The 18,604-nt window shown below is 46.9% G+C and overlaps 1 protein-coding gene across 2 annotated transcripts in view; it reads left to right on the forward strand.

Moving 5' to 3' along the window:
- LOC143822333 (uncharacterized) overlaps window positions 1-18,604 on the forward strand; it is a 57,134-nt gene that overhangs the window by 27,336 nt on the left and 11,194 nt on the right. For both annotated transcript variants that reach the window (XM_077307336.1, XM_077307337.1), the window contains 6 exons: window positions 5-89; window positions 1,408-1,485; window positions 2,582-2,648; window positions 10,528-10,710; window positions 12,203-12,378; window positions 13,315-13,476. In XM_077307336.1, the coding sequence (XP_077163451.1) occupies window positions 5-89; window positions 1,408-1,485; window positions 2,582-2,648; window positions 10,528-10,710; window positions 12,203-12,378; window positions 13,315-13,476 (751 nt within the window). The remainder of the gene's footprint in view (window positions 1-4; window positions 90-1,407; window positions 1,486-2,581; window positions 2,649-10,527; window positions 10,711-12,202; window positions 12,379-13,314; window positions 13,477-18,604) is intronic.

The raw sequence follows: 18,604 nt of genomic DNA on the forward strand, positions 1-18,604 counted from the left end.
ACAGGCACAGTAATGAAATGAAGCGAAATGAAGGTCCGAAAAGTTTATTCATGCAGATCCTGCTGATGGATGGAGACAGCAGCTCCTCTGTGAGTAACATGGAATTCAAGAAATCCTCCAAATGAATAGAAGGTAGTCAAAGGATCCAGGACACACCCCGGAACAGCCGCTGTTTTGAATTGTGAGCCAAACTGAGATGGCCACAGAGGTGCTCATTGCTCCCAAGAGGGGTGTGAAGGGCAGGGGTGTGTTTTGCTGCACAGACCGAGCCATTCATGGACAACTCCAGAATAAAGTCAGCCCTGCTTCACAGTAACGGTTTCATAGTTATGAGACTCCACCTATAAGTCTCCAAGAGAAATATCTCTTTCTTTCTCACAAATAGGTTTTAGTATAAACCCTTCCAGTTGTCATGGATACGGCCAGCACACTTTGTTCTGCACCTTGGCGAAAACCAAAAGGGTTGTCATAGATGAAATCAAATTGTTTTGTGGGGCAAATCTGGAGCTTGTGTTGGCCAGGTCTCTCCTGGACATTAGTTGTCCTTCCTTCCTTCCTTCCTTCCTTCCTTCCTTCCTTCCTTCCTTCCTTCCTTCCTTCCTTCCTTCCTTCCTTCCTTCCTTCCTTCCTTCCGTTTATATCCCTCCACTCTCCATGGACTCATGGCGGGTCACATAAAACAGAATAAACCCCCCAATAAAAACCAGTCAGAAAGCCCTAAATAGCATAAAACACAAGAAGTGGCATAATCCCCATTCCTTCCCTATCTGAAGTCAATTATCACAGGGAGGGAGTTCATAAGATGGCATAGCGTTGGCTGGAGGAGGGGTCCCAGTTGTTCCTGGTCCCGGCCTGTTACCAGAAACACACACACATGTGTCCCAAGACATCTCTAGCAGTGTCTTTAGTATCTTTAGCAGTGGGGGATTGCGTGCGAGAGGTGTGGTAACATAGCAGATGTTTACGAGGTGATCACACCCTTTGGAACTCAAAGCAGACAAGTTGTTATAGTAAAACTAGGGGCAAAGCCCATTGTATCGAGGAATTAGGATCTGGGTTTTTTGAAGAATCCTAGCATTTTGGGTGGCCTATTGGGGCCAAACCAATGAATACAGATAGAGGAAAAAAACTGCAAACCCCATTGGTGTTGGGGTGTGTCACTGCACCCATCAGGAGCACATTGGGGACTTCTGTGGTGAACCATCCAAAAGGAAGGGCGGAGTGTGGTGACAGGGAATTCATGATGTTTGCATAATTCACTGAACAATTTTAAATGTATTTCTTAAACATGCGGTCACATCCACCTTTGCAACATTGGTGTGGCCCCAGGGAGTGTTCCGTGCCAATATGAGATTGCTCTGCCTGCCCTGCAGTTGCTCTGAAATGTGCCTTTTCCTCCATGTCTAGAGCACCACGATAAGCATATCCAGCACGGAGACAGCAGGCCACATCATCAAGAAGACGACCCAAAGCCTGGGGCTTCTGGTAAGTGTAAGCGAGATATACCAGGTAGGCCTGCAGTTCCAGGGGGCAGGTTGAGGTAGTACGGCCTTAGAAATACACCCCCTGCCACACCTTTTTCGGATTCGGTCCCTTTCCGCAGTGGAGATGTAAGGGGAAATGCTCCCTCAAATCTTTACTCAGTTGCCTTCCAGGGATCACTGTGGGAATAGCAAGAGGACTCTCGTCCTGTCCCTGCTGAATGAACTCATTCCTGTGCCAGCTGTTCATTATCTTTTCCTCTTTGCTCCTTCCTTCTTCCTGCTTGCTTAATGCCAGGACCAAGAAGTGAGGGCACGGGGCAGGAGACCAAGGTGAGGTCGGTAACACTTTTGGGCTGCTTCTGCTGCTCATAGCAGACAATTTCCTCAAGAGTAAGTTATGCCACTGGAGGCTGAAGATGTAGCAGGCAGAACTCCGCACCCTTCTCACTCCCCCCGAGATGCTTACAGTCATTCATCACAACTCGCCTGCCCACAATATGGATGGCTCCCTCTGAGCAAGAGAAGAGTGCTTCTTATCTCCCCAAAATAAGAACCTGAAGGCTCCTCCCGCCTCAGGCATCTGCCCTAAAAAGTCTCTTACATTTCTATTTCAGATATCTGTTTTCAGAGCGCTGCATTCCTTCACAAGGGCTTAAATCTTTAAATTAAGAAACCACAAGAGAAAGGAGAGTGTTCGGAATTGTTCGTTTCAAACGGCACATGAGCACATCTCACACTGCACACTCTCTGTGTGTTCTGGAAGTGACTGCACTGTGCTCTTATGCTTCTATTATATAATATATGCTCCTGAAATGTTATTTGGCTAGGATTCTCTTTGAGCCTCATTCATGGCTTCAGAAAAGCTTTGCCCTCTATCTTTTTCCTATGCCAAACTGTTTCCCTTCCTCTGGAGGCTCACGGGACTGTCATCTGGTTGCCATGAGGTTTGCAGCTGTGCACTTCCTGAATGCCGGCCTGCTCAGCTGAGGCTCCTCCCATTGTTTTGGGCACTCTGTGCGGGTGGGCTGCTTTCCTTTTCTTCAGAGCATGACCCCGTTGCACAGTGACGAGCCCATTTTTCATTTCTTAACCCACAGGGCCGGCCAAGTGACTATCACCTCTGGGCAATACCAGGAAGGGATGATCCTGCGTACCCGCTTATTGGTAAGGGCTCAGGCAATAGTAGGGAAACCCACTGGATTGACTAAGCCATTCACTTCCGGGGAACAAAGGCATTATTTCTTTGATCATTCAGGAAGTTGGTCTTGAGAGAGGGGTGAGAACTATTACAACATCCCAGACTCCAATGGGCCTTCAAATAAAAACCCATAGAGGTTTACCGGCAACATTTGTCAGATAAGAGGTAAAACTGTCACTGTTAATGCATCAGAGAAGAGTAGTTGAAATGCAATATCTGCTTTCAGTATAATGCTTTAGAAAGTTTCCGATGAAGACTTAGAAGGGGTTAGAGTGGAACTGAATTAGAAATGTACATAAGTTGGATTCTTGCCACTATTTGTATGCATCTCTGCTGTGATTCCAAAAACAAGGCCTTAAAGGAACGTTGGGCAGACTCGGAAGATTTATTGTTGAATTCTGCACAGATGGAATTTGCTGAGAAATGAGTCAATCTGCTAAGGGGAGAGACAGTGGACTCCTCTGCTTTCAGCAAAAACCATCCTGCATTCTTTTAAGAAGCCCTTTATTCTTTATAAAGCCTTGAGACTACAAAATCCACAAAGCAATACATTTGTAGGCTCCAAACACAAGTACTGTGCATGTAGCCTGAAGACTATGAAGTCCATGATGCATGGCAACAGAATGAACCAGAAGAAGCTAAAAGTCATGTGATCCTTCTTCTGAAGTACATGGCTTTGGCCAGGGGAGAATTAACCTGTTCAGTGGAATTTTTTTCTGGAAATGCCTGAAGATAGTTTCATGGCTCTGAAAGAGCAACCACTAAGGGCAAAATTTGGCAGGACACAATGAATTCAGCTATCAGATGTATGTTTCACTGTGGGTGGATGCTGTGGTATGAAGTTGGGGAAGGGGGTTTCATTCCTATCCCCCCCAGCAATTTTGCTGATCTCAAATTGCCTTGGAGAGCCACCATTGAATATTTTGGGATATTGTCCATACAAATATGGGTATCTGCTAGTTTATCCCAGCAGGGCAGATAGCAGCTCCCTGGAGAGCATTTTAGATGGGGATAATGGTATAAGAAATCCAAACAGAGGGGTCTTTCTTTCCCGATAACTTGGTGAAAGCTGTGAATAGCAAAGTCCAAGCGCATCTGAGCTCAGGCCAAGTCAGAGATTAGCCAGATTTCTTGCCAAAAAATATTTGATATTTTCAGTCTGCAAGCTGCTGTCTCTGCCTGTTTAAATAAGCAGCTTTCACTGGCCACAGAGACATCCCTGAAGAAACAGAATCTACTTGCAAAGCCTCTTGTTAGAACCATGGCAGCAGAGAACTCCCAGGGCAAATGAGTAGCTTTTTATTTTTGGCTTCCTTAGGACGTTCTTAATAGCCTCCTCTGGATTCTGCACAATTTTAGCTTTTTCTCACCTGCATACCAAAAAGTTCACTAAGACCGATTATGCACTGGGAACTTTACTGCCCCAGCTCCCATGCAGGAGCACAAATCGAGGCTGGATGAGGTGCACCAGGCCAAATGCTGCCCCGTGTGGGTGCAGGAAGGCATAGAGCAACCTGCCACGACTAAAACTCCAGCCTGCAGCCCGGCATGAAACCTCCAGTGCATAAACGGTCTAACTGGAGACCCTGAGGAGCCACACCCCTGGCTTCATGCACACAAAGTCCACAGTCTCTCACACATGCATCAAAATGCATCAACAGTGTATTCTAGATGCTCAGATAAACAGAAGTCCAGTGGCACCTTAAATACTAACCACATTTATTCCAGTGTGAGTTTTTGTGAGTCAGCTTCTTCAGATGTTGTTGTTGTTGTTAGGTGCGAAGTCGTGTCCGACCCATCGCAAACCCAATGGACAATGACCCTCCAGGCCTTCCTGTCCTCTACCATTCCCTGGAGTCCATTTAAGTTTGCACCTGCTGCTTCAGTGGCTCCATCCAGCCACCTCATTCTCTGTCGTCCCCTTCTTCTTTTGCCCTCAATCACTCCCAGCATTAGGCTCTTCTCCAGGGAGTCCTTCCTTCTCATGAGGTGGCCAAAGTATTTCATCTTCAGGATCTAGCCTTCTAAGGCAGTGGTCCCCAACCTTTTTATCACCGGGGACCACTCAACGCCGGGGACCACTCACCGGGGACCACTCAACGCCTTTTACTGAGGCCCGGTGGGGGGGGGGTAGTTTACTCCTCTGCTCTCAACCACTGCCCTAACGCTCTCTGATCGCTATGGTAATGTTTAAACATCCCTTCAAAATAAGATACAGACATGCCACAACAATGAAGTGTGTTGTAAAGGACCGGGGGGGGATGAAGTAAAGGGCTGGGGGGGGGGGGAGAGAAGGCGTCCTTCAGGGCCCACCTCCAATTAGTTGAAGGACCACATGTGGTCCGCAGCCCACAGGTTGGGGATCGCTATTCTAAGGAACAGTCAGGGCTGATCTCCTCTAGGACTGACCGGTTTGTTCGCCTTGCAGTCCAAGGGACTCGCAAAAATCTTCTTCAGATGTTAGTGTCTGAAAAGGGGGAGCTCACAAAAACTCAAGTTGGCATTTTTTTTCATTCTTAAGGTGCTTGTTTTATTTTGTTAGAACAGTAACCACGCAATCCTATGCTGAGTTATTCCTTTCTAAGATTGTTGAGATCACACTGTAAAAGAGTAACCCCTCAGGGTATTATTCTAAATGAGGTCCATTAATGTACTGGTTACATTTACCCGCTGAAGAAAAAATATCTGTAGGGCATATAAGAACATGGGAATGTTGCTTGCATGAAACATAGTAAATAGGATTTGAGATCTGGAATCATAAGGTTGAGTTATAGAAACACCAGAACTGGAAATAAAAGTTTATAGTTAACATTCAAGGCCCCAACCCTAGTATATTATTGAATCTTCAAACTGGCTTGAGCGAAAATGTTTTCCTATTTTGCATCACTGGCTTTAGAAGGAAGATGATGTATGTTCAAATGCTGGATTTAAATTAGGTGGGGCATTTATTTGGAAAAGAGCCTGTCTTTTCGACCTTTCTCATGATATTTCATAGCCACTTCTATTATTACATTTGACACGCTAACAGTATCCTATTTTGGGAGTGGCTTTCGAATCAAACGGGAATCAGGCCAGGACTGAATTTTTGATGATGAAGCTCAGGGAAGTGTGGATGATGGAGAGTTTGTAAAATCTGGTTTTTATTTCCCAGCCTCCCATTCCTCACAGAACCGTCTCGAGCAATAACGTTTTCCTACTAATGGCTGAGAGGCTGGATTAACGTTAGGGTTGGATGCCTCTTAGGCTCACGTGAGGCCTTGCCTCCCACCTCACCGCTCACCTTCCCTCTTCAGCACGAACTTTGGTGGGAGTTACTTGAGCTGAATTTAACAGTAACCATGGTTAGCTTCAAACTCTGAGGTGGATGACCTGGGTGCAGATTCCTTTATATCTGGACTCTTAGTGCATTACAAAAGGACTTTAAGCACCTTCCAACAATGGTGAATGGCATTCTAATTGTGAGATGTAATTTTAATGGTTTTTTATATTGATTAATTTATATGACTGTTATTTCTATTGATGTATACTTTCTTGAGTCAGTATGGAAGGGCAGTATATAAATTTAGTAGTAGTAGTAGTAGTAGTAGTAGTAAAATCATCATCTTTGGATCCAAAGAAGAGGAGGTGTGCCAGTCCATAGCTAGTCTCCAGATCAATGACTCTGTCACAGACCTTGTTCCAGTTTTCACCTCATGATGATCTCCAACTTTATTGGGACAACTAGTTTCAAAGCCCATTTATAAAAATGGGCCTTGAAAGGGGAGAAGGGGCAAGGGGAAGGGACAGAGGAGGTCCCCCCTGGCAGCTTACCTGATGGTCTGCGGAGGTCTGGGGCCAGTCGGGTCCGCAGCTTCCAGGGGCCTTCTGGGGGGGCACGATGCGGCAAGGCTGTCCCTGGGCCGGGCAGAAGGCCGGGCTGTTGGGTGGCCGCGCAGGCTCCTCCGGGCTTCTGGCGGGCCCAGGGACTGCCCTGGCACATCCACAACGCGGTGGGGCTGTCCCTGGGCACTCCAGAAGCCTCCGGCCGGGCGCTCAGTCTCCAGCAGGCTTCTGGTGTGCCCAGGGACAGCCCTGCCGCGTCGATAATCGGTGAGGCTGTTCCAGGGCCCGGCAGAAGCCTCCTTGCAGCAGCGCAGGTTCCCGCAGCCTTCTGGCGGGCCCAGGAGCAGCCTCGGCATGTCCAGGATGCTGCAATGCTGTCCATCGGCCTGGCAGAAGGGTGTGGTGGTGGCCGGCTCTGGAGGCTGTCCCAGAAGCCAGCGGCCGGCCGGGCAGTTTCCAGTGGGATTCTGGCAGGCCCAGGGGCAGCCCCACTGCGTCTAAGACACGGCAAGGCTGTCCCAGGGCCCGGCAGAAGCCTCCGGGCGGCCGAGGAGCTTCCCGCTGCCTTCTGGCAGGCCCAGGGGCTTCGCGGCTCCTGATTGGCCGCTCTGAGTTTTTATCATGGACAGGCTCCGCCCCTTTCTCCTCCCTCCTACCCCTTACTGTTTTATTTCTGTTTACAGATTGGTGAGAATGGTCCAGTCCTTGGACATTCATGTTACTTCCACTGACACAGCCACAGGATAAGATCCCAGGCCGTCTTCCCTGATACCACTTTGATTATCGCTTTACCCCCTTCAGGGATACCTTGGATATGGCTAAATCCGTTTGGGAGAAACCTTCCTCCGTCCCTTATACTTCTCTTAGGGCGTAGCATATGTATGGAGTCCAACAGGAGGGATTTCTTTTTACTCATCCGGCTCCAGCTTCCCTCACAGCTGAAGGAACGCAGATGAAGCCAAGGGTGGGCCAACAAAGAGGACAGGAAAAATCTTCCCTTTTCTGTTCGAGATTTAACTTAGGTCCACTTTCTCTGGAAGAACCTTTTCAAATAATTTGGACGTATACTCTGCTCTATGCTTCTTTCCCCTTAGTAGAGAGGGCGCAGCCAAATGATCAGAGAGAGCACACACTGTATCCTGGTTATCTTTTCCTGATCAGGTTGGGTTTCAGGTCCTACCTTGGAGGTCAAAGGGCAATTTCACGGAGTGAGTATGTGCTCCACCATCATGTCTGGTGCTGAGACTCTGGTGCTGCCGGGTGACTGACGCCAGAAGAGAGAATATTCTCTGAGCCAGAAGCTGCCCTCATTTTGAACTCCTCGAGGTTGTCTCCTACAATCTCAAAAGGAGAAGTTTCTCCTCATGGCCCCTCCCAATAGGTACTGCTCCTATTACTTGTTCCATGCTATTCGTATTGGAATACCTAATTATTTTAAAGGCTTGGCTGTTTCTCCTATCAAAAGTTTACTTAGCAGCTATTTCTGCCTCCCATTCCTTAGCTGAGGGATAGTCACTTCTCTCTCGGGACTCTTCCAAGATGCTCCGCTATAAGATAAACAACCTCTGAATAAAATGAAGTTCAATAGGGACAAATGTAAAGTTCTGCATTTAGGTAGGAAAAACCAAATACACCAATATCGGATGGGGGAGGCTTGTCTTGGCAGTAGCATGTGTGAAAAGGATCTAGGAGTCTTAGTAGACCATACATTGAACATGAGTCAGCAATGTGACTCATTGGCTAAAGAGGCAAATGGGATTTTGGGCTGTATCAAACGGAGTATCGTGTCTGTAGGGATGAAAGGACACACATGACACCGGTATCTGGAGGAAAAGGAATCTTCTTCTCTTCCTTCTTTCTCTTCCCGGGGCTTCTCCAGACCCCAGGCTTTATTCAGTACATTTTGCTTATGCATTCTTTTCCTAGCTAGTCTTCATTACACACACTGATCACAGCCTTTGACCTCTCTGGTTGCCCGGAAGAGTACACCCTGACCAGAGCTATCTCCAGATCTTAATCCCTGCAGACTCTGGGGTTTCACTCAGGTATCTAAGACTGGTATTGAGTATCTCTGTGTTATGTTAACTCATTCAGCACCCATCAGTGTCCAGATCATGGGAGGTGATGGTACCGCTTTACTCTGCTCTGGTTCGGCCTCACTTGGAGTCCTGTGTTCAGTTTGGGGCACCCCAGTTGAAGAGGGATGCAGACAAACTGGAACATGTCCAGAGGAGAGCAACAAAGATGGTGAGGGGTTTGGAGACCAAAACTTATGAGGAAAGGTTGGGGGAGCTTGGTCTGTTTAGCCTGGAGAGGAGACGACTGAGAGGGGATCTGATAACCATCTTCAAGTATTTAAAAGGGTGTCATATAGAGGATGGAGTAGAGTTGTTCTCTCTTGCCCCAGAGGGACAGACCAGAATGAATAGGATGAAATTAATTCAAAAGAAATTCCATCTAAACATCTGCAAGAAGTTCCTGACAGTTAGAGTGGTTTCTCAGTGAACAGGCTTCCTCGGGAGGTGGTGGGTTCTCCATCTTTGGAAATTTTTAAATAGAGGCTGGATAGACATCTGACGGAGAGTCTGATTCTGTGAAGGCTCAAGGGGGTCGCAGGGTACAGTCGATGAGCGAGAGGGATGTGAGTGTCCTGCATAGTGCAGGGGGTTGGACTAGATGACCCAGGAGGTCCCTCCAACTCTGTTATTCTGTGATTCCATGACCCAGTCTCTCATGGAATCCTGGAGTGGGAAGGGACCTCTTCTGCTTTTTCCATTCTTATCCTAGTGTTTGGGAATGTTGATTCCTGAACCTTGGATCACCTGGAAATGAAAAGTTGTGTTGGATGGTTTGGTGCAGATTCCTCCTTGAGGAATAATAAAAGGATGGTCCTAGAGCAGTGGTCCCCAACCTGCGGGCTGCGGCCCGGCGCCGGGCCGCGAAGGCCATGGTGCCAGGCCGCGGCTCCCTCTCCCCGCCCCCCCCTGCAGTAAAAAACTTCCCAGGCCGCAAGCTTGTGGCCCGGGAAGCTTCTTACTGCGGGAGGGCGGGGAGAGGGAATCAGGGCCGGGCCGCGCATCGTGCGGGCACGGCCCGATGCGCGGGCGCGGCCCGATGTGCGGGCATGGCCCGCGCGGGCGTGGCGCGGGCGCGGCCCGATGTGCGGGCACGGCCCGTGGGCGCGGCCCGATGCCCTGCCGGTCCCCAGCCTCGGAATGGTTGGGGACCACTGTCCTAGAGCACAGGAGCAGGCGTGTTATGAAGCAGGTTGCCTGTCATCTCCAAGAAAAGCTGTCCTGGTAGCTTGCAGTAGCTTTTAGTCTCATTAAATACTTATCTGGCATAGTGCAGGGGGTTGGACTAGATGGCCCATGAGGTCCCTTCCAACTCTATGATTCTAGGATTCTATGATTCTACCCTTCAAGGTTCCCCATGGTTCCCCAGTGGTCTTTAGCACTGTACAGTAAACAAGAACAGCATCGATGAAAGGCCAGGAAAAATTCTGTCAAAATACAATATGAATTACCATATGCCCTGTGCAGCATATTTCAGGGTACTGTTCTTACAAAATCCACCGTTGATCACTGCCTTGCTGGCATGAAAGAGTGTTTTTCTGGCTGCGCTCTGGAAAATGTCATTTGAAATGCAGTGAAGGTAAGTTTTCTCTAGGAACAATTGATTGCCTGGCCTTTTGAGCAACTGTGCAGAATGAGCAGTGCATGGGGAAACCAGAATGGTTTGAAATAGAGACCTGGCCTTGGATTGGGATGCAAGCTGTCAATGGGTAGATTGGCTCTGACTGGTAAGAAATGTATTCTGGGATGCAACAGTTGAATGATCAATGGCTGAGGAGACTGGGGCTGCCTGGCCCCACCGCTTCCCATCTCTATCTAAGAACAGATATGTATAAAAGGCTGGTCATAATTCCAATAACCTTTTGCAAGTTCAAGGTCTGTCTTGAAAGTTGGACTTTCTGAACCTAGGTTCCTTGTTGAATGTCCCTCTTGTGTGTTGTGGAAACAGGCCACGAGCATCCCTTCAGCATTATTCTTGGCTGTCTCCGAGACTCTCTGGACCACCTCCAGGGAACCAACATGCATCTAGCGGATGAAAACGAAACTTTCCTCCTGGATCAGCTGCCCAGGGACAGGCAATGTCAGTTCATACTAAAACCCAAGCCTCATGTGCCAGTGCAGCTGCAAAGAGGTACAAAGTCATGTTGGAATTGTGATGTACTACCTGTTGTTTAGTATGCCATTGCTGCTGGGGGGGGGGGGCGGTAGAAAGCACCATCAAGTTCCTGCCATCTTAAGTCAACCTGTAGGCAGGAGTCTGAAGGCAAGGCAAGTCCCCAGGTGGTCTGCCCTGGCCGGTGTCTGTGTGATGATGCTGGCCTCCCGTGCCAGGAAGAACTGGGGCTGACCTTGCTTCGCTTCCAACATGTGGCAAGATTGGGCTTGCCTGAACCAGCCAGGTCAGGAGTGGTTGCCATAGAGAACCGTTTTTAAACATTCTTTGCTAAAGCATACACACTGCAGAATTTCCAAATTCATATTCAGCCGCCTGGCTTTTGAACAGATTGTGACTGCAGGATTTTAGTTTGCTACTTAGGAAAAACTTAATTTGTTTCTATTATGTTGGTGACTTTTAAGGCAATAGCATCTTGTCAAATTAAGTATATGCACACAATATATATATGCACCAACAGCACCCATGAAATAGCTTGGTGGGAAAAGGCGGACAGGAATTTAATGCAGATTTGTGTGACAAAATTTAATTGAGAATTCTTTCCCCCATAATTGTTTAGCCTCTAATTTTGGGTTTCTGTGTGTGAATATGTGTGTGTACACACATACACATTTACATACATGTATTGGGGGTATGATCAAGCACTTTCTTCTTCCACAATGAGCATTGTCCAGCCCCCTTGATTTGGAGGAAAGCCATGAAGCATCACATGCTGAAAATTGGCTGGGTTATTGGCTTCAGTGTTGTATTGTTTTACCCTTTATTTTAATAAACTCAACTTTGCTCCCCTTGGGTCTTGTGGAGTTTGATGTGAGTAGGAAGATTCATGCCCTGTCTCAAGCATATTTGCTCAGGAGTGAGTCCTCTGGGATCCAAAATAAATATGTTCAGGATTGCAGCTTAAGTTTATGTCACTGGACTCTCAGCTGAGCCTAATAGAACCTGGAAGCAGAATCGTTCAGTAAACCTCGATTGAGGAGGAGCACTCCTGACTGCTCTTTCTAAGGCCAAAATGATGCTCTGGAAAGCCCTAAGCAAGAGGAGAATTGTTTAACCTTTATTTTCCTGATCATCTCTGATGGGAAAGCATCATCTCAGTGTCCAGAAGCATCAGCCAAAATCTGGAAAAACAACTTGACAATGTAAGATGCCATTCTAGGCTTGATTGATTTAAGTACGAGGGAAATGGAAAGACAGGCATCGGGATAAAATATTAAGACTGGTTCATTTGCAGAAGTTCTTCTCATTTGCAGTTGGCAGCATGAGGGGACGGATCAAGTGAGGAAAGGCTTATTTGAAGGGAGGGAGGAGACTCAAAGGTTCCTGTCTCCTAAACACGGAAGCCTCTCCCAGGGTCCTACTGGTCATCAAGTGACATCTGATATTACATCTAATGGAGATTTCTTCCAGGAAGAGCATCTGGAAACCTAAAGGCCCTTTTTTCTTTCAGAAACTTTCCAGAAACTCACTAAGAGGAAGAAATCTTTGATTGATTGGGCTCTCCGTCGAAGTACCAGCACCCCAACGGGCAGCCCAGCATCACAGTCCCCAACCACCCCACGAAAGCTCTTTGGTCTGTCCCTAACATCTGTGTGTCCGGATGGAAGCCTTCCCAAGCCGATCATGGTAATGTGGGATTCTTGACACGTAGATCTTAACATGGCTTTGGAGCCATGCGATATTTCCGTGATGTCTTTGAGCCTCTCTGTCTTGGGATTCCTTTCTGGCCAAGTTGCTGCTTTCCCTTTGCCAGTTGCTCACCTCTCCTCTCTCTCTGCTGTTGATAGCCATTGCTAGCACCCAAGGTCAGACAGCCGATATGATGCTGCCCATGCACAAAGGGGTATGCCTAAATAACGTTATAAGAAAACATGGAACTGAGCTGTGATCCCAGGTGAGCACTAGGACCAGGTCCACGGGGTGGGAGGTGGCTACCGTAGTGGGCCAGTGATGAGGCAGGCAGAGTGGCATTCACACCCAGTGGGCCTGTGAGCACATCTGCAGTGCGGATTCTTGCATTCTCCTCTGCTCCAGTGCAAAGCTAGAAGTAAAGGAAGTGGATTGTAAAGCTGCCTGGAGGATGCAAATGACGTGTTTCCCCTGGCCAAAATCTCCCCCACAGCATTGATTGTGAAAGTGAAGGGCAAGGATGAGACTGGGAACTTTGTGAGTAGAAGGTCCCAGCATGTGCACAGTGCACAGGTTGTACATCCACTTCCTCTCCTTCAGGACCACTGCATTGCCGGGTGTGTGTGTGTGTGCGTGTGTGTGTGTGTGTGGGGGGGGGAATTCCAGAGTTGTATTCTCATCACAAAGAACATGAATCTCCTTGCCAAATGGTAGGAATGACGTTATCCTGTGGCTTACATTAATAAAAGGACCACATACATTAGGAGGCCGAAGACTTGTCGTTTTACACCATCTGTGTTTCCTTGAAGGTCTTGTCTCGGAGGTGTGATAAAGTACGTCAGTTGTGAGAACTAAAGTGAAATGTTGGAAATGGACATCAAGGCCAAGAACCATCTTTGGTTAATATTCATCAGGTGGCCTTCTCTTCCCTAGGATATTCTGCAGCTCCTCTACCACGAAGGTCCCTCCACAAGGGGCATCTTCAGGCGCTCAGCCAACGCCAAGATATGCAAAGAGCTGAAGGAGAAACTCAACTCTGGAGACAAAGTGCAAGTGGACCATGAGTCGGTCTTTGTCGCAGCCGCAGTCATCACTGTGAGTTGGATCCTACATTACATCACCAAAGGACACTCTGTGGTGGCCGGGAGAGGGCCTTTAATGTTCCCAGAGGGTTAATGTTTTCCTGTGTGTGCAAGAAGGTAGATCAAGCCACATTTGCATTCAATAACACCTTAATTTAATCTGTCTGTTTTGACACTTTGAAGGCTGTCCCTCTTACCTGCTCTGAGAATACATACATTCATTTTTTCTCCAAGGAAGGCCAGGAACTGCTCCAGTTATTGCTCTCCTACAGAGCTGTTTGCTGCCTGCTAGTGTGCTTTTCTCTTTGCAGAGATGCTACAACAAAGCTCAAAATGCACATGGTTATGTAGTCATTTATTTGCGTGATTTACAGTCTGGCTTTTTCAGTTGGTTGAAAATTGAGAAAGGAGTTCGGCAAGGCTGTATACTGTCGCCTTGCCTATTTAACTTGTATGCAGAGCACATCATGAGAAAGGCGGGGTTAGATGAGTCACATATTGGGATCAAGATTGCAGGGAGAAATATCAACAACCTCAGATATGCAGATGATACCACTCTAATGGCAGAAAGCGAAGAGGAACTAAAGAGCCTGTTGATGCGGGTGAAGGAGGAGAGTGCAAAAGTTGGTTGAAACTCAACATCAAGAAAACAAAGATCATGGCATCCGGCCCTCTCAATTCCTGGCAAATAGATGGGGAAGAAATGGAGGTAGTGGCAGATTTTATTTTCCTGGGCTCCAAGATCACTGCAGATGGGGACTGCAGCAAAGAAATTAAAAGGGGCTTGCTGCTGGGGAGGAAAGCTATGGCAAATGTAGACAGCATCCTAAAAAGCAGAGACATCACCCTGCCAACAAAAGTGTGTTTAGTCAAGGCTATGGTTTTCCCAGTTGCAATGTATGGCTGTGAAAGTTGGACCATAAGGAAGGCCGAGGGTCAAAGATTTGAGGCTTTTGAACTTCGGTGCTGGAGAAGACTCTTGCGAGTCCCTTGGACTGCAAGGCGAACAAGCTGGTCAGTCCTAGAATCATAGAATCATTGTTGTTGTTATGTGCGAAGTCGTGTCCGACCCATCGCGACCCCATGAACAATGATCCTCCAGGCCTTCCTGTCCTCTACCATTCCCCGGAGTCCATTTAAGTTTGCACCTACTGCTTCAGTGACTCCATCCAGCCACCTCATTCTCTGTCGTCCCCTTCTTCTTTTGCCCTCGATCGCTCCCAGCATTAGGCTCTTCTCCAGGGAGTCCTTCCTTCTCATGAGGTGGCCAAAGTATTTGAGTTTCATCTTCAGGATCTGGCCTTCTAAAGAGCAGTCAGGGTTGATCTCCTCTAGGACTGACCGGTTTGTTCGCCTTGCAGTCCAAGGGACTCGCAAGAGTCTTCTCCAGCACCAGAGTTCAAAAGCCTCAATTCTTTGACGCTCGGCCTTCCTTATGGTCCAACTTTCGCAGCCAAACATTGCAACTGGGAAGACCATAGCCTTGACTAAACGCACTTTTGTTGGCAGGGTGATGTCTCTGCTTTTTAGGATGCTGTCTAGATTTGCCATAGCTTTCCTCCCCAGGAGCAAGCGTCTTTTAATTTCTTTGCTGCAGTCCCCATCTGCAGTGATCTTGGAGCCCAGGAAAATAAAATCTGTCACTATCTCCATTTCTTCCCCATCTATTTGCCAGGAATTGAGAGGGCCGGATGCCATGATCTTTGTTTTCTTGATGTTGAGTTTCAAGCCAACTTTTGCACTCTCCTCCTTCACCCGCATCAACAGGCTCTTTAGTTCACTTTAGTTCACTCTTCACTTTCTGCCATTAGAGTGGTATCATCTACATATCTGAGGTTGTTGATATTTCTCCCTGCAATCTTGATCCCAATTTGTGACTCCTCTAATTCCGCATTTCTCATGATGTGCTCTGCATACAAGTTAAATAGGCAAGGCGACAGTATACAGCCTTGCCGAACTCCTTTCTCAATTTTGAACCAGTCAGTGATTCCATGTTCAGTTCTCACTGTTGCTTCTTGACCTGCATATAAATTTCTCAAGAGACAAATAAGATGCTCTGGTATTCCCATCTCTTTAAGAACTTGCCACAATTTGTTGTGCTCAACACAATCAAAGTTTAGCATAGTCAATGAAGCAGAAGTAGACGTTCTTCTGGTACTCCCTAGCTTTCTCCATGATCCAGTGTATGTTGGCAATTTGATCTCTAGTTCCTCTGCCTCTTTGAAATCCTGCCTGTACTTCTGGAAGTTCTCGGTCCACATATTGCTGGAGCCTAGCTTGTAGGATTTTGAGCATAACTTTGCTAGCATGAGAAATGAGTGCAATGGTGCGGTAGTTTGAACATTCTTTGGCATTGCCCTTCTTTGGGATTGGAATGTAAACTGACCTTTTCCAATCCTGTGGCCATTGTTGAGTTTTCCAAATTTGCTGGCATATTGAGTGTAGCACTTTTACTGCATCGTCCTTTAAGATTTTGAATAGTTCAACTGGAATGCTGTCACCACCACTAGCTTTATTGTTGCTCAGACTTCCTAAGGCCCATTTGACTTCACATTCCAGGATGTCTGGCTCCAGGTCAGTAACTACCCCACTGTGGTCATCAGGGATGTTAAGCTCGTTCTTGTATAGTTGTTCTGTATAATTTTGCCACCTTTGTTTAATCTCTTCTGCTTCTGTGAGGTCCCTACCATTTTGGTCCCTTATCATACCCAACTTTGCATGAAACGTTCTCTTCATATCTCCAATTTTTTTGAAAAGATCTCTGGTCCTCCCCATTCTATTGTTTTCTTCTATTTGTTTGCACTGTTCATTTAAGAAGGCATTCTTATCTCTTCTAGCTTTTCTCTGGAATTCTGCATTCAATTGGGTGTATCTTTCTCTTTCTCCCTTGCCTTTCACTTCCCTTCTCTCCTTAGCTATTTGTAAAGCTTCCTCAGACAGCCATTTTGATTTCTTGCATTTCTTTTTCTTTGGGATGGTTTTAGTTGCTACCTCTTGTACAATGTTGCGAACCTCCGTCCATAGTTCTTCAGGCACTCTGTCTATCAGATCTAATTCCTTAAATCTATTTGTCACCTCTACTGTGTATTCATCGGGGATATGATTTAGTTCATACCTGAGTGGCCTAGTGCTTTTCCCTACTTTCTTCAATTTAAGCCTAAATTTTGCAACAAGAAGCTCATGATCTGAACCACAATCAGCTCCTGGTCTTGTTTTTATTGACTGGATAGAACTTTTCCATCTTTGGCTGCAGAGCACATAGTCAATCTGATTTCTGTGTTGACCGTCTGGTGATGTCCATGTGTAGAGTCGTCTCTTGGGTTGTTGGAAAAGAGTGTTTGCTATGACCATTGTATTCTCTTGACAAAATTCTACCAGCCTGTGCCCTGCTTCATTTTGTACTCCATGGCCAAACTTGCCTGTTATCCCGGTTATCTTTTGGCTTCCTACTTTAGCATTCCAATCCCCCATGATGATAAGCACATCATTTTTTGGCGTTGCTTCTAGAAGGTGTTGTAGGGCTTCATAGAACTGATCAACTTCATCCTCTTCAGCAGCAGTGGCTGGGGCATAGACCTGGATCACTGTGATGTTGAATGGTTTGCCTTGGATTCGAACTGAGATCATTCTGTCATTTTGGGGATTGTATCCCAAGACTGCTTTTCCTACTCTCTTATTGATTATGAAGGCTACTCCATTTCTTCTGCGAGATTCTTGTCCACAGTAGTATACCTGATGGTCATCTGAATTAAATTCACCCATTCCTGTCCATTTTAGTTCACTGATTCCTAAAATGTCAATGTTCAGTCTTGTCATTTCTTGTTTGACCACGTCCAGCTTGCCTTGATTCATGGATCTGACGTTCCAGGTTCCTATGGAATAAAAATCTTTACAGCATCGGACTGTCTTTTCGCCACCAGTTACTTCCACAACTGAGCGTCCTTTTGGCTTTGGCCCAGTCGCTTCATTCATTCTGGCGCTACTCATACTAGCCGTCTGCTCATCCCCAGTAGCATATTGGACACCTTCCGACCTGAGGGGCTCATCTTCCGGCATCATATCGTTATGCCTATTGTAACTGTCCATAGAGTTTTCATGGCAAAGATAATGGAGTGGATTGCCATTTCCTTCTCCAGTGGATCACCTTTTGTCAGAGCTCTCAGCTATGACCTGTCCGTCATGGCCCTGCAGGGCCATGGGGTGGCCCTGCACGGTATAGCTCATAGCTTCACTGAACTACGCAAGCCCCCTTGCCACAACAAGGCAGCGATCCTTGAAGGGGGCATAGAATCATAGAATCATAGAATCATAGAGTTGGAAGGGGCCATACAGGCCATCTAGTCCAACCCCCTGCTCAACGCAGGATCAGCCCTAAGCATCCTAAAGCATCCAAGAAAAGTGTGTATCCAACCTTTTCTTGAAGATTGCCAGTGAGGGGGAGCTCACCACCTCCTTAGGCAGCCTATTCCACTGCTGAACTACTCTGACTGTGAAAAACTTTTTCCTGATATCTAGCCTATATCGTTGTACTTGAAGTTTAAACCCATTACTGCGTGTCCTCTCCTTTGCAGCCAGCAGAAACAGCATCCTGCCCTCCTCTAAGTGACAACCTTTCAAATACTTAAAGAGGGCTATCATGTCCCCTCTCAACCTCCTTTTCTCCAGGCTGAACATTCCCAAGTCCCTCAACCTATCTTCATAGGGCTCGGTCCCTTGGCCCCAGATCATCTTCGTCACTCTCCTCTGTACCCTTTCAATTTTATCTACGTCCTTCTTGAAGTGAGGCCTCCAGAACTGCACACAGTACTCCAGGTATGGTCTGACCAGTGCCGTATACAATGGGACTATGACATCTTGTGATTTTGATGTGATGCCTCTGTTGATACAGCCCAAAATGGCATTTGCCTTTTTTACCGCTGCATCACACTGCCTGCTCATGTTTAGTTTACAATCCACAAGTAGCCCAAGGTCTCGTTCACACACAGTGTTACCTAGAAGTGTATCCCCCATCCAGTAGGCATGCTTTTCATTTTTCTGACCCAGATGCAGAACTTTACACTTATCTTTATTAAATTGCATCTTGTTCTCATTTGCCCATTTTTCCATTGTGTTCAGATCTCTAGAGGAGATCAGCCCTGCCT

Source organism: Paroedura picta, chromosome 13 (assembly GCF_049243985.1).
Source record: "Paroedura picta isolate Pp20150507F chromosome 13, Ppicta_v3.0, whole genome shotgun sequence".
Classification (NCBI taxonomy): domain Eukaryota; kingdom Metazoa; phylum Chordata; class Lepidosauria; order Squamata; family Gekkonidae; genus Paroedura; species Paroedura picta.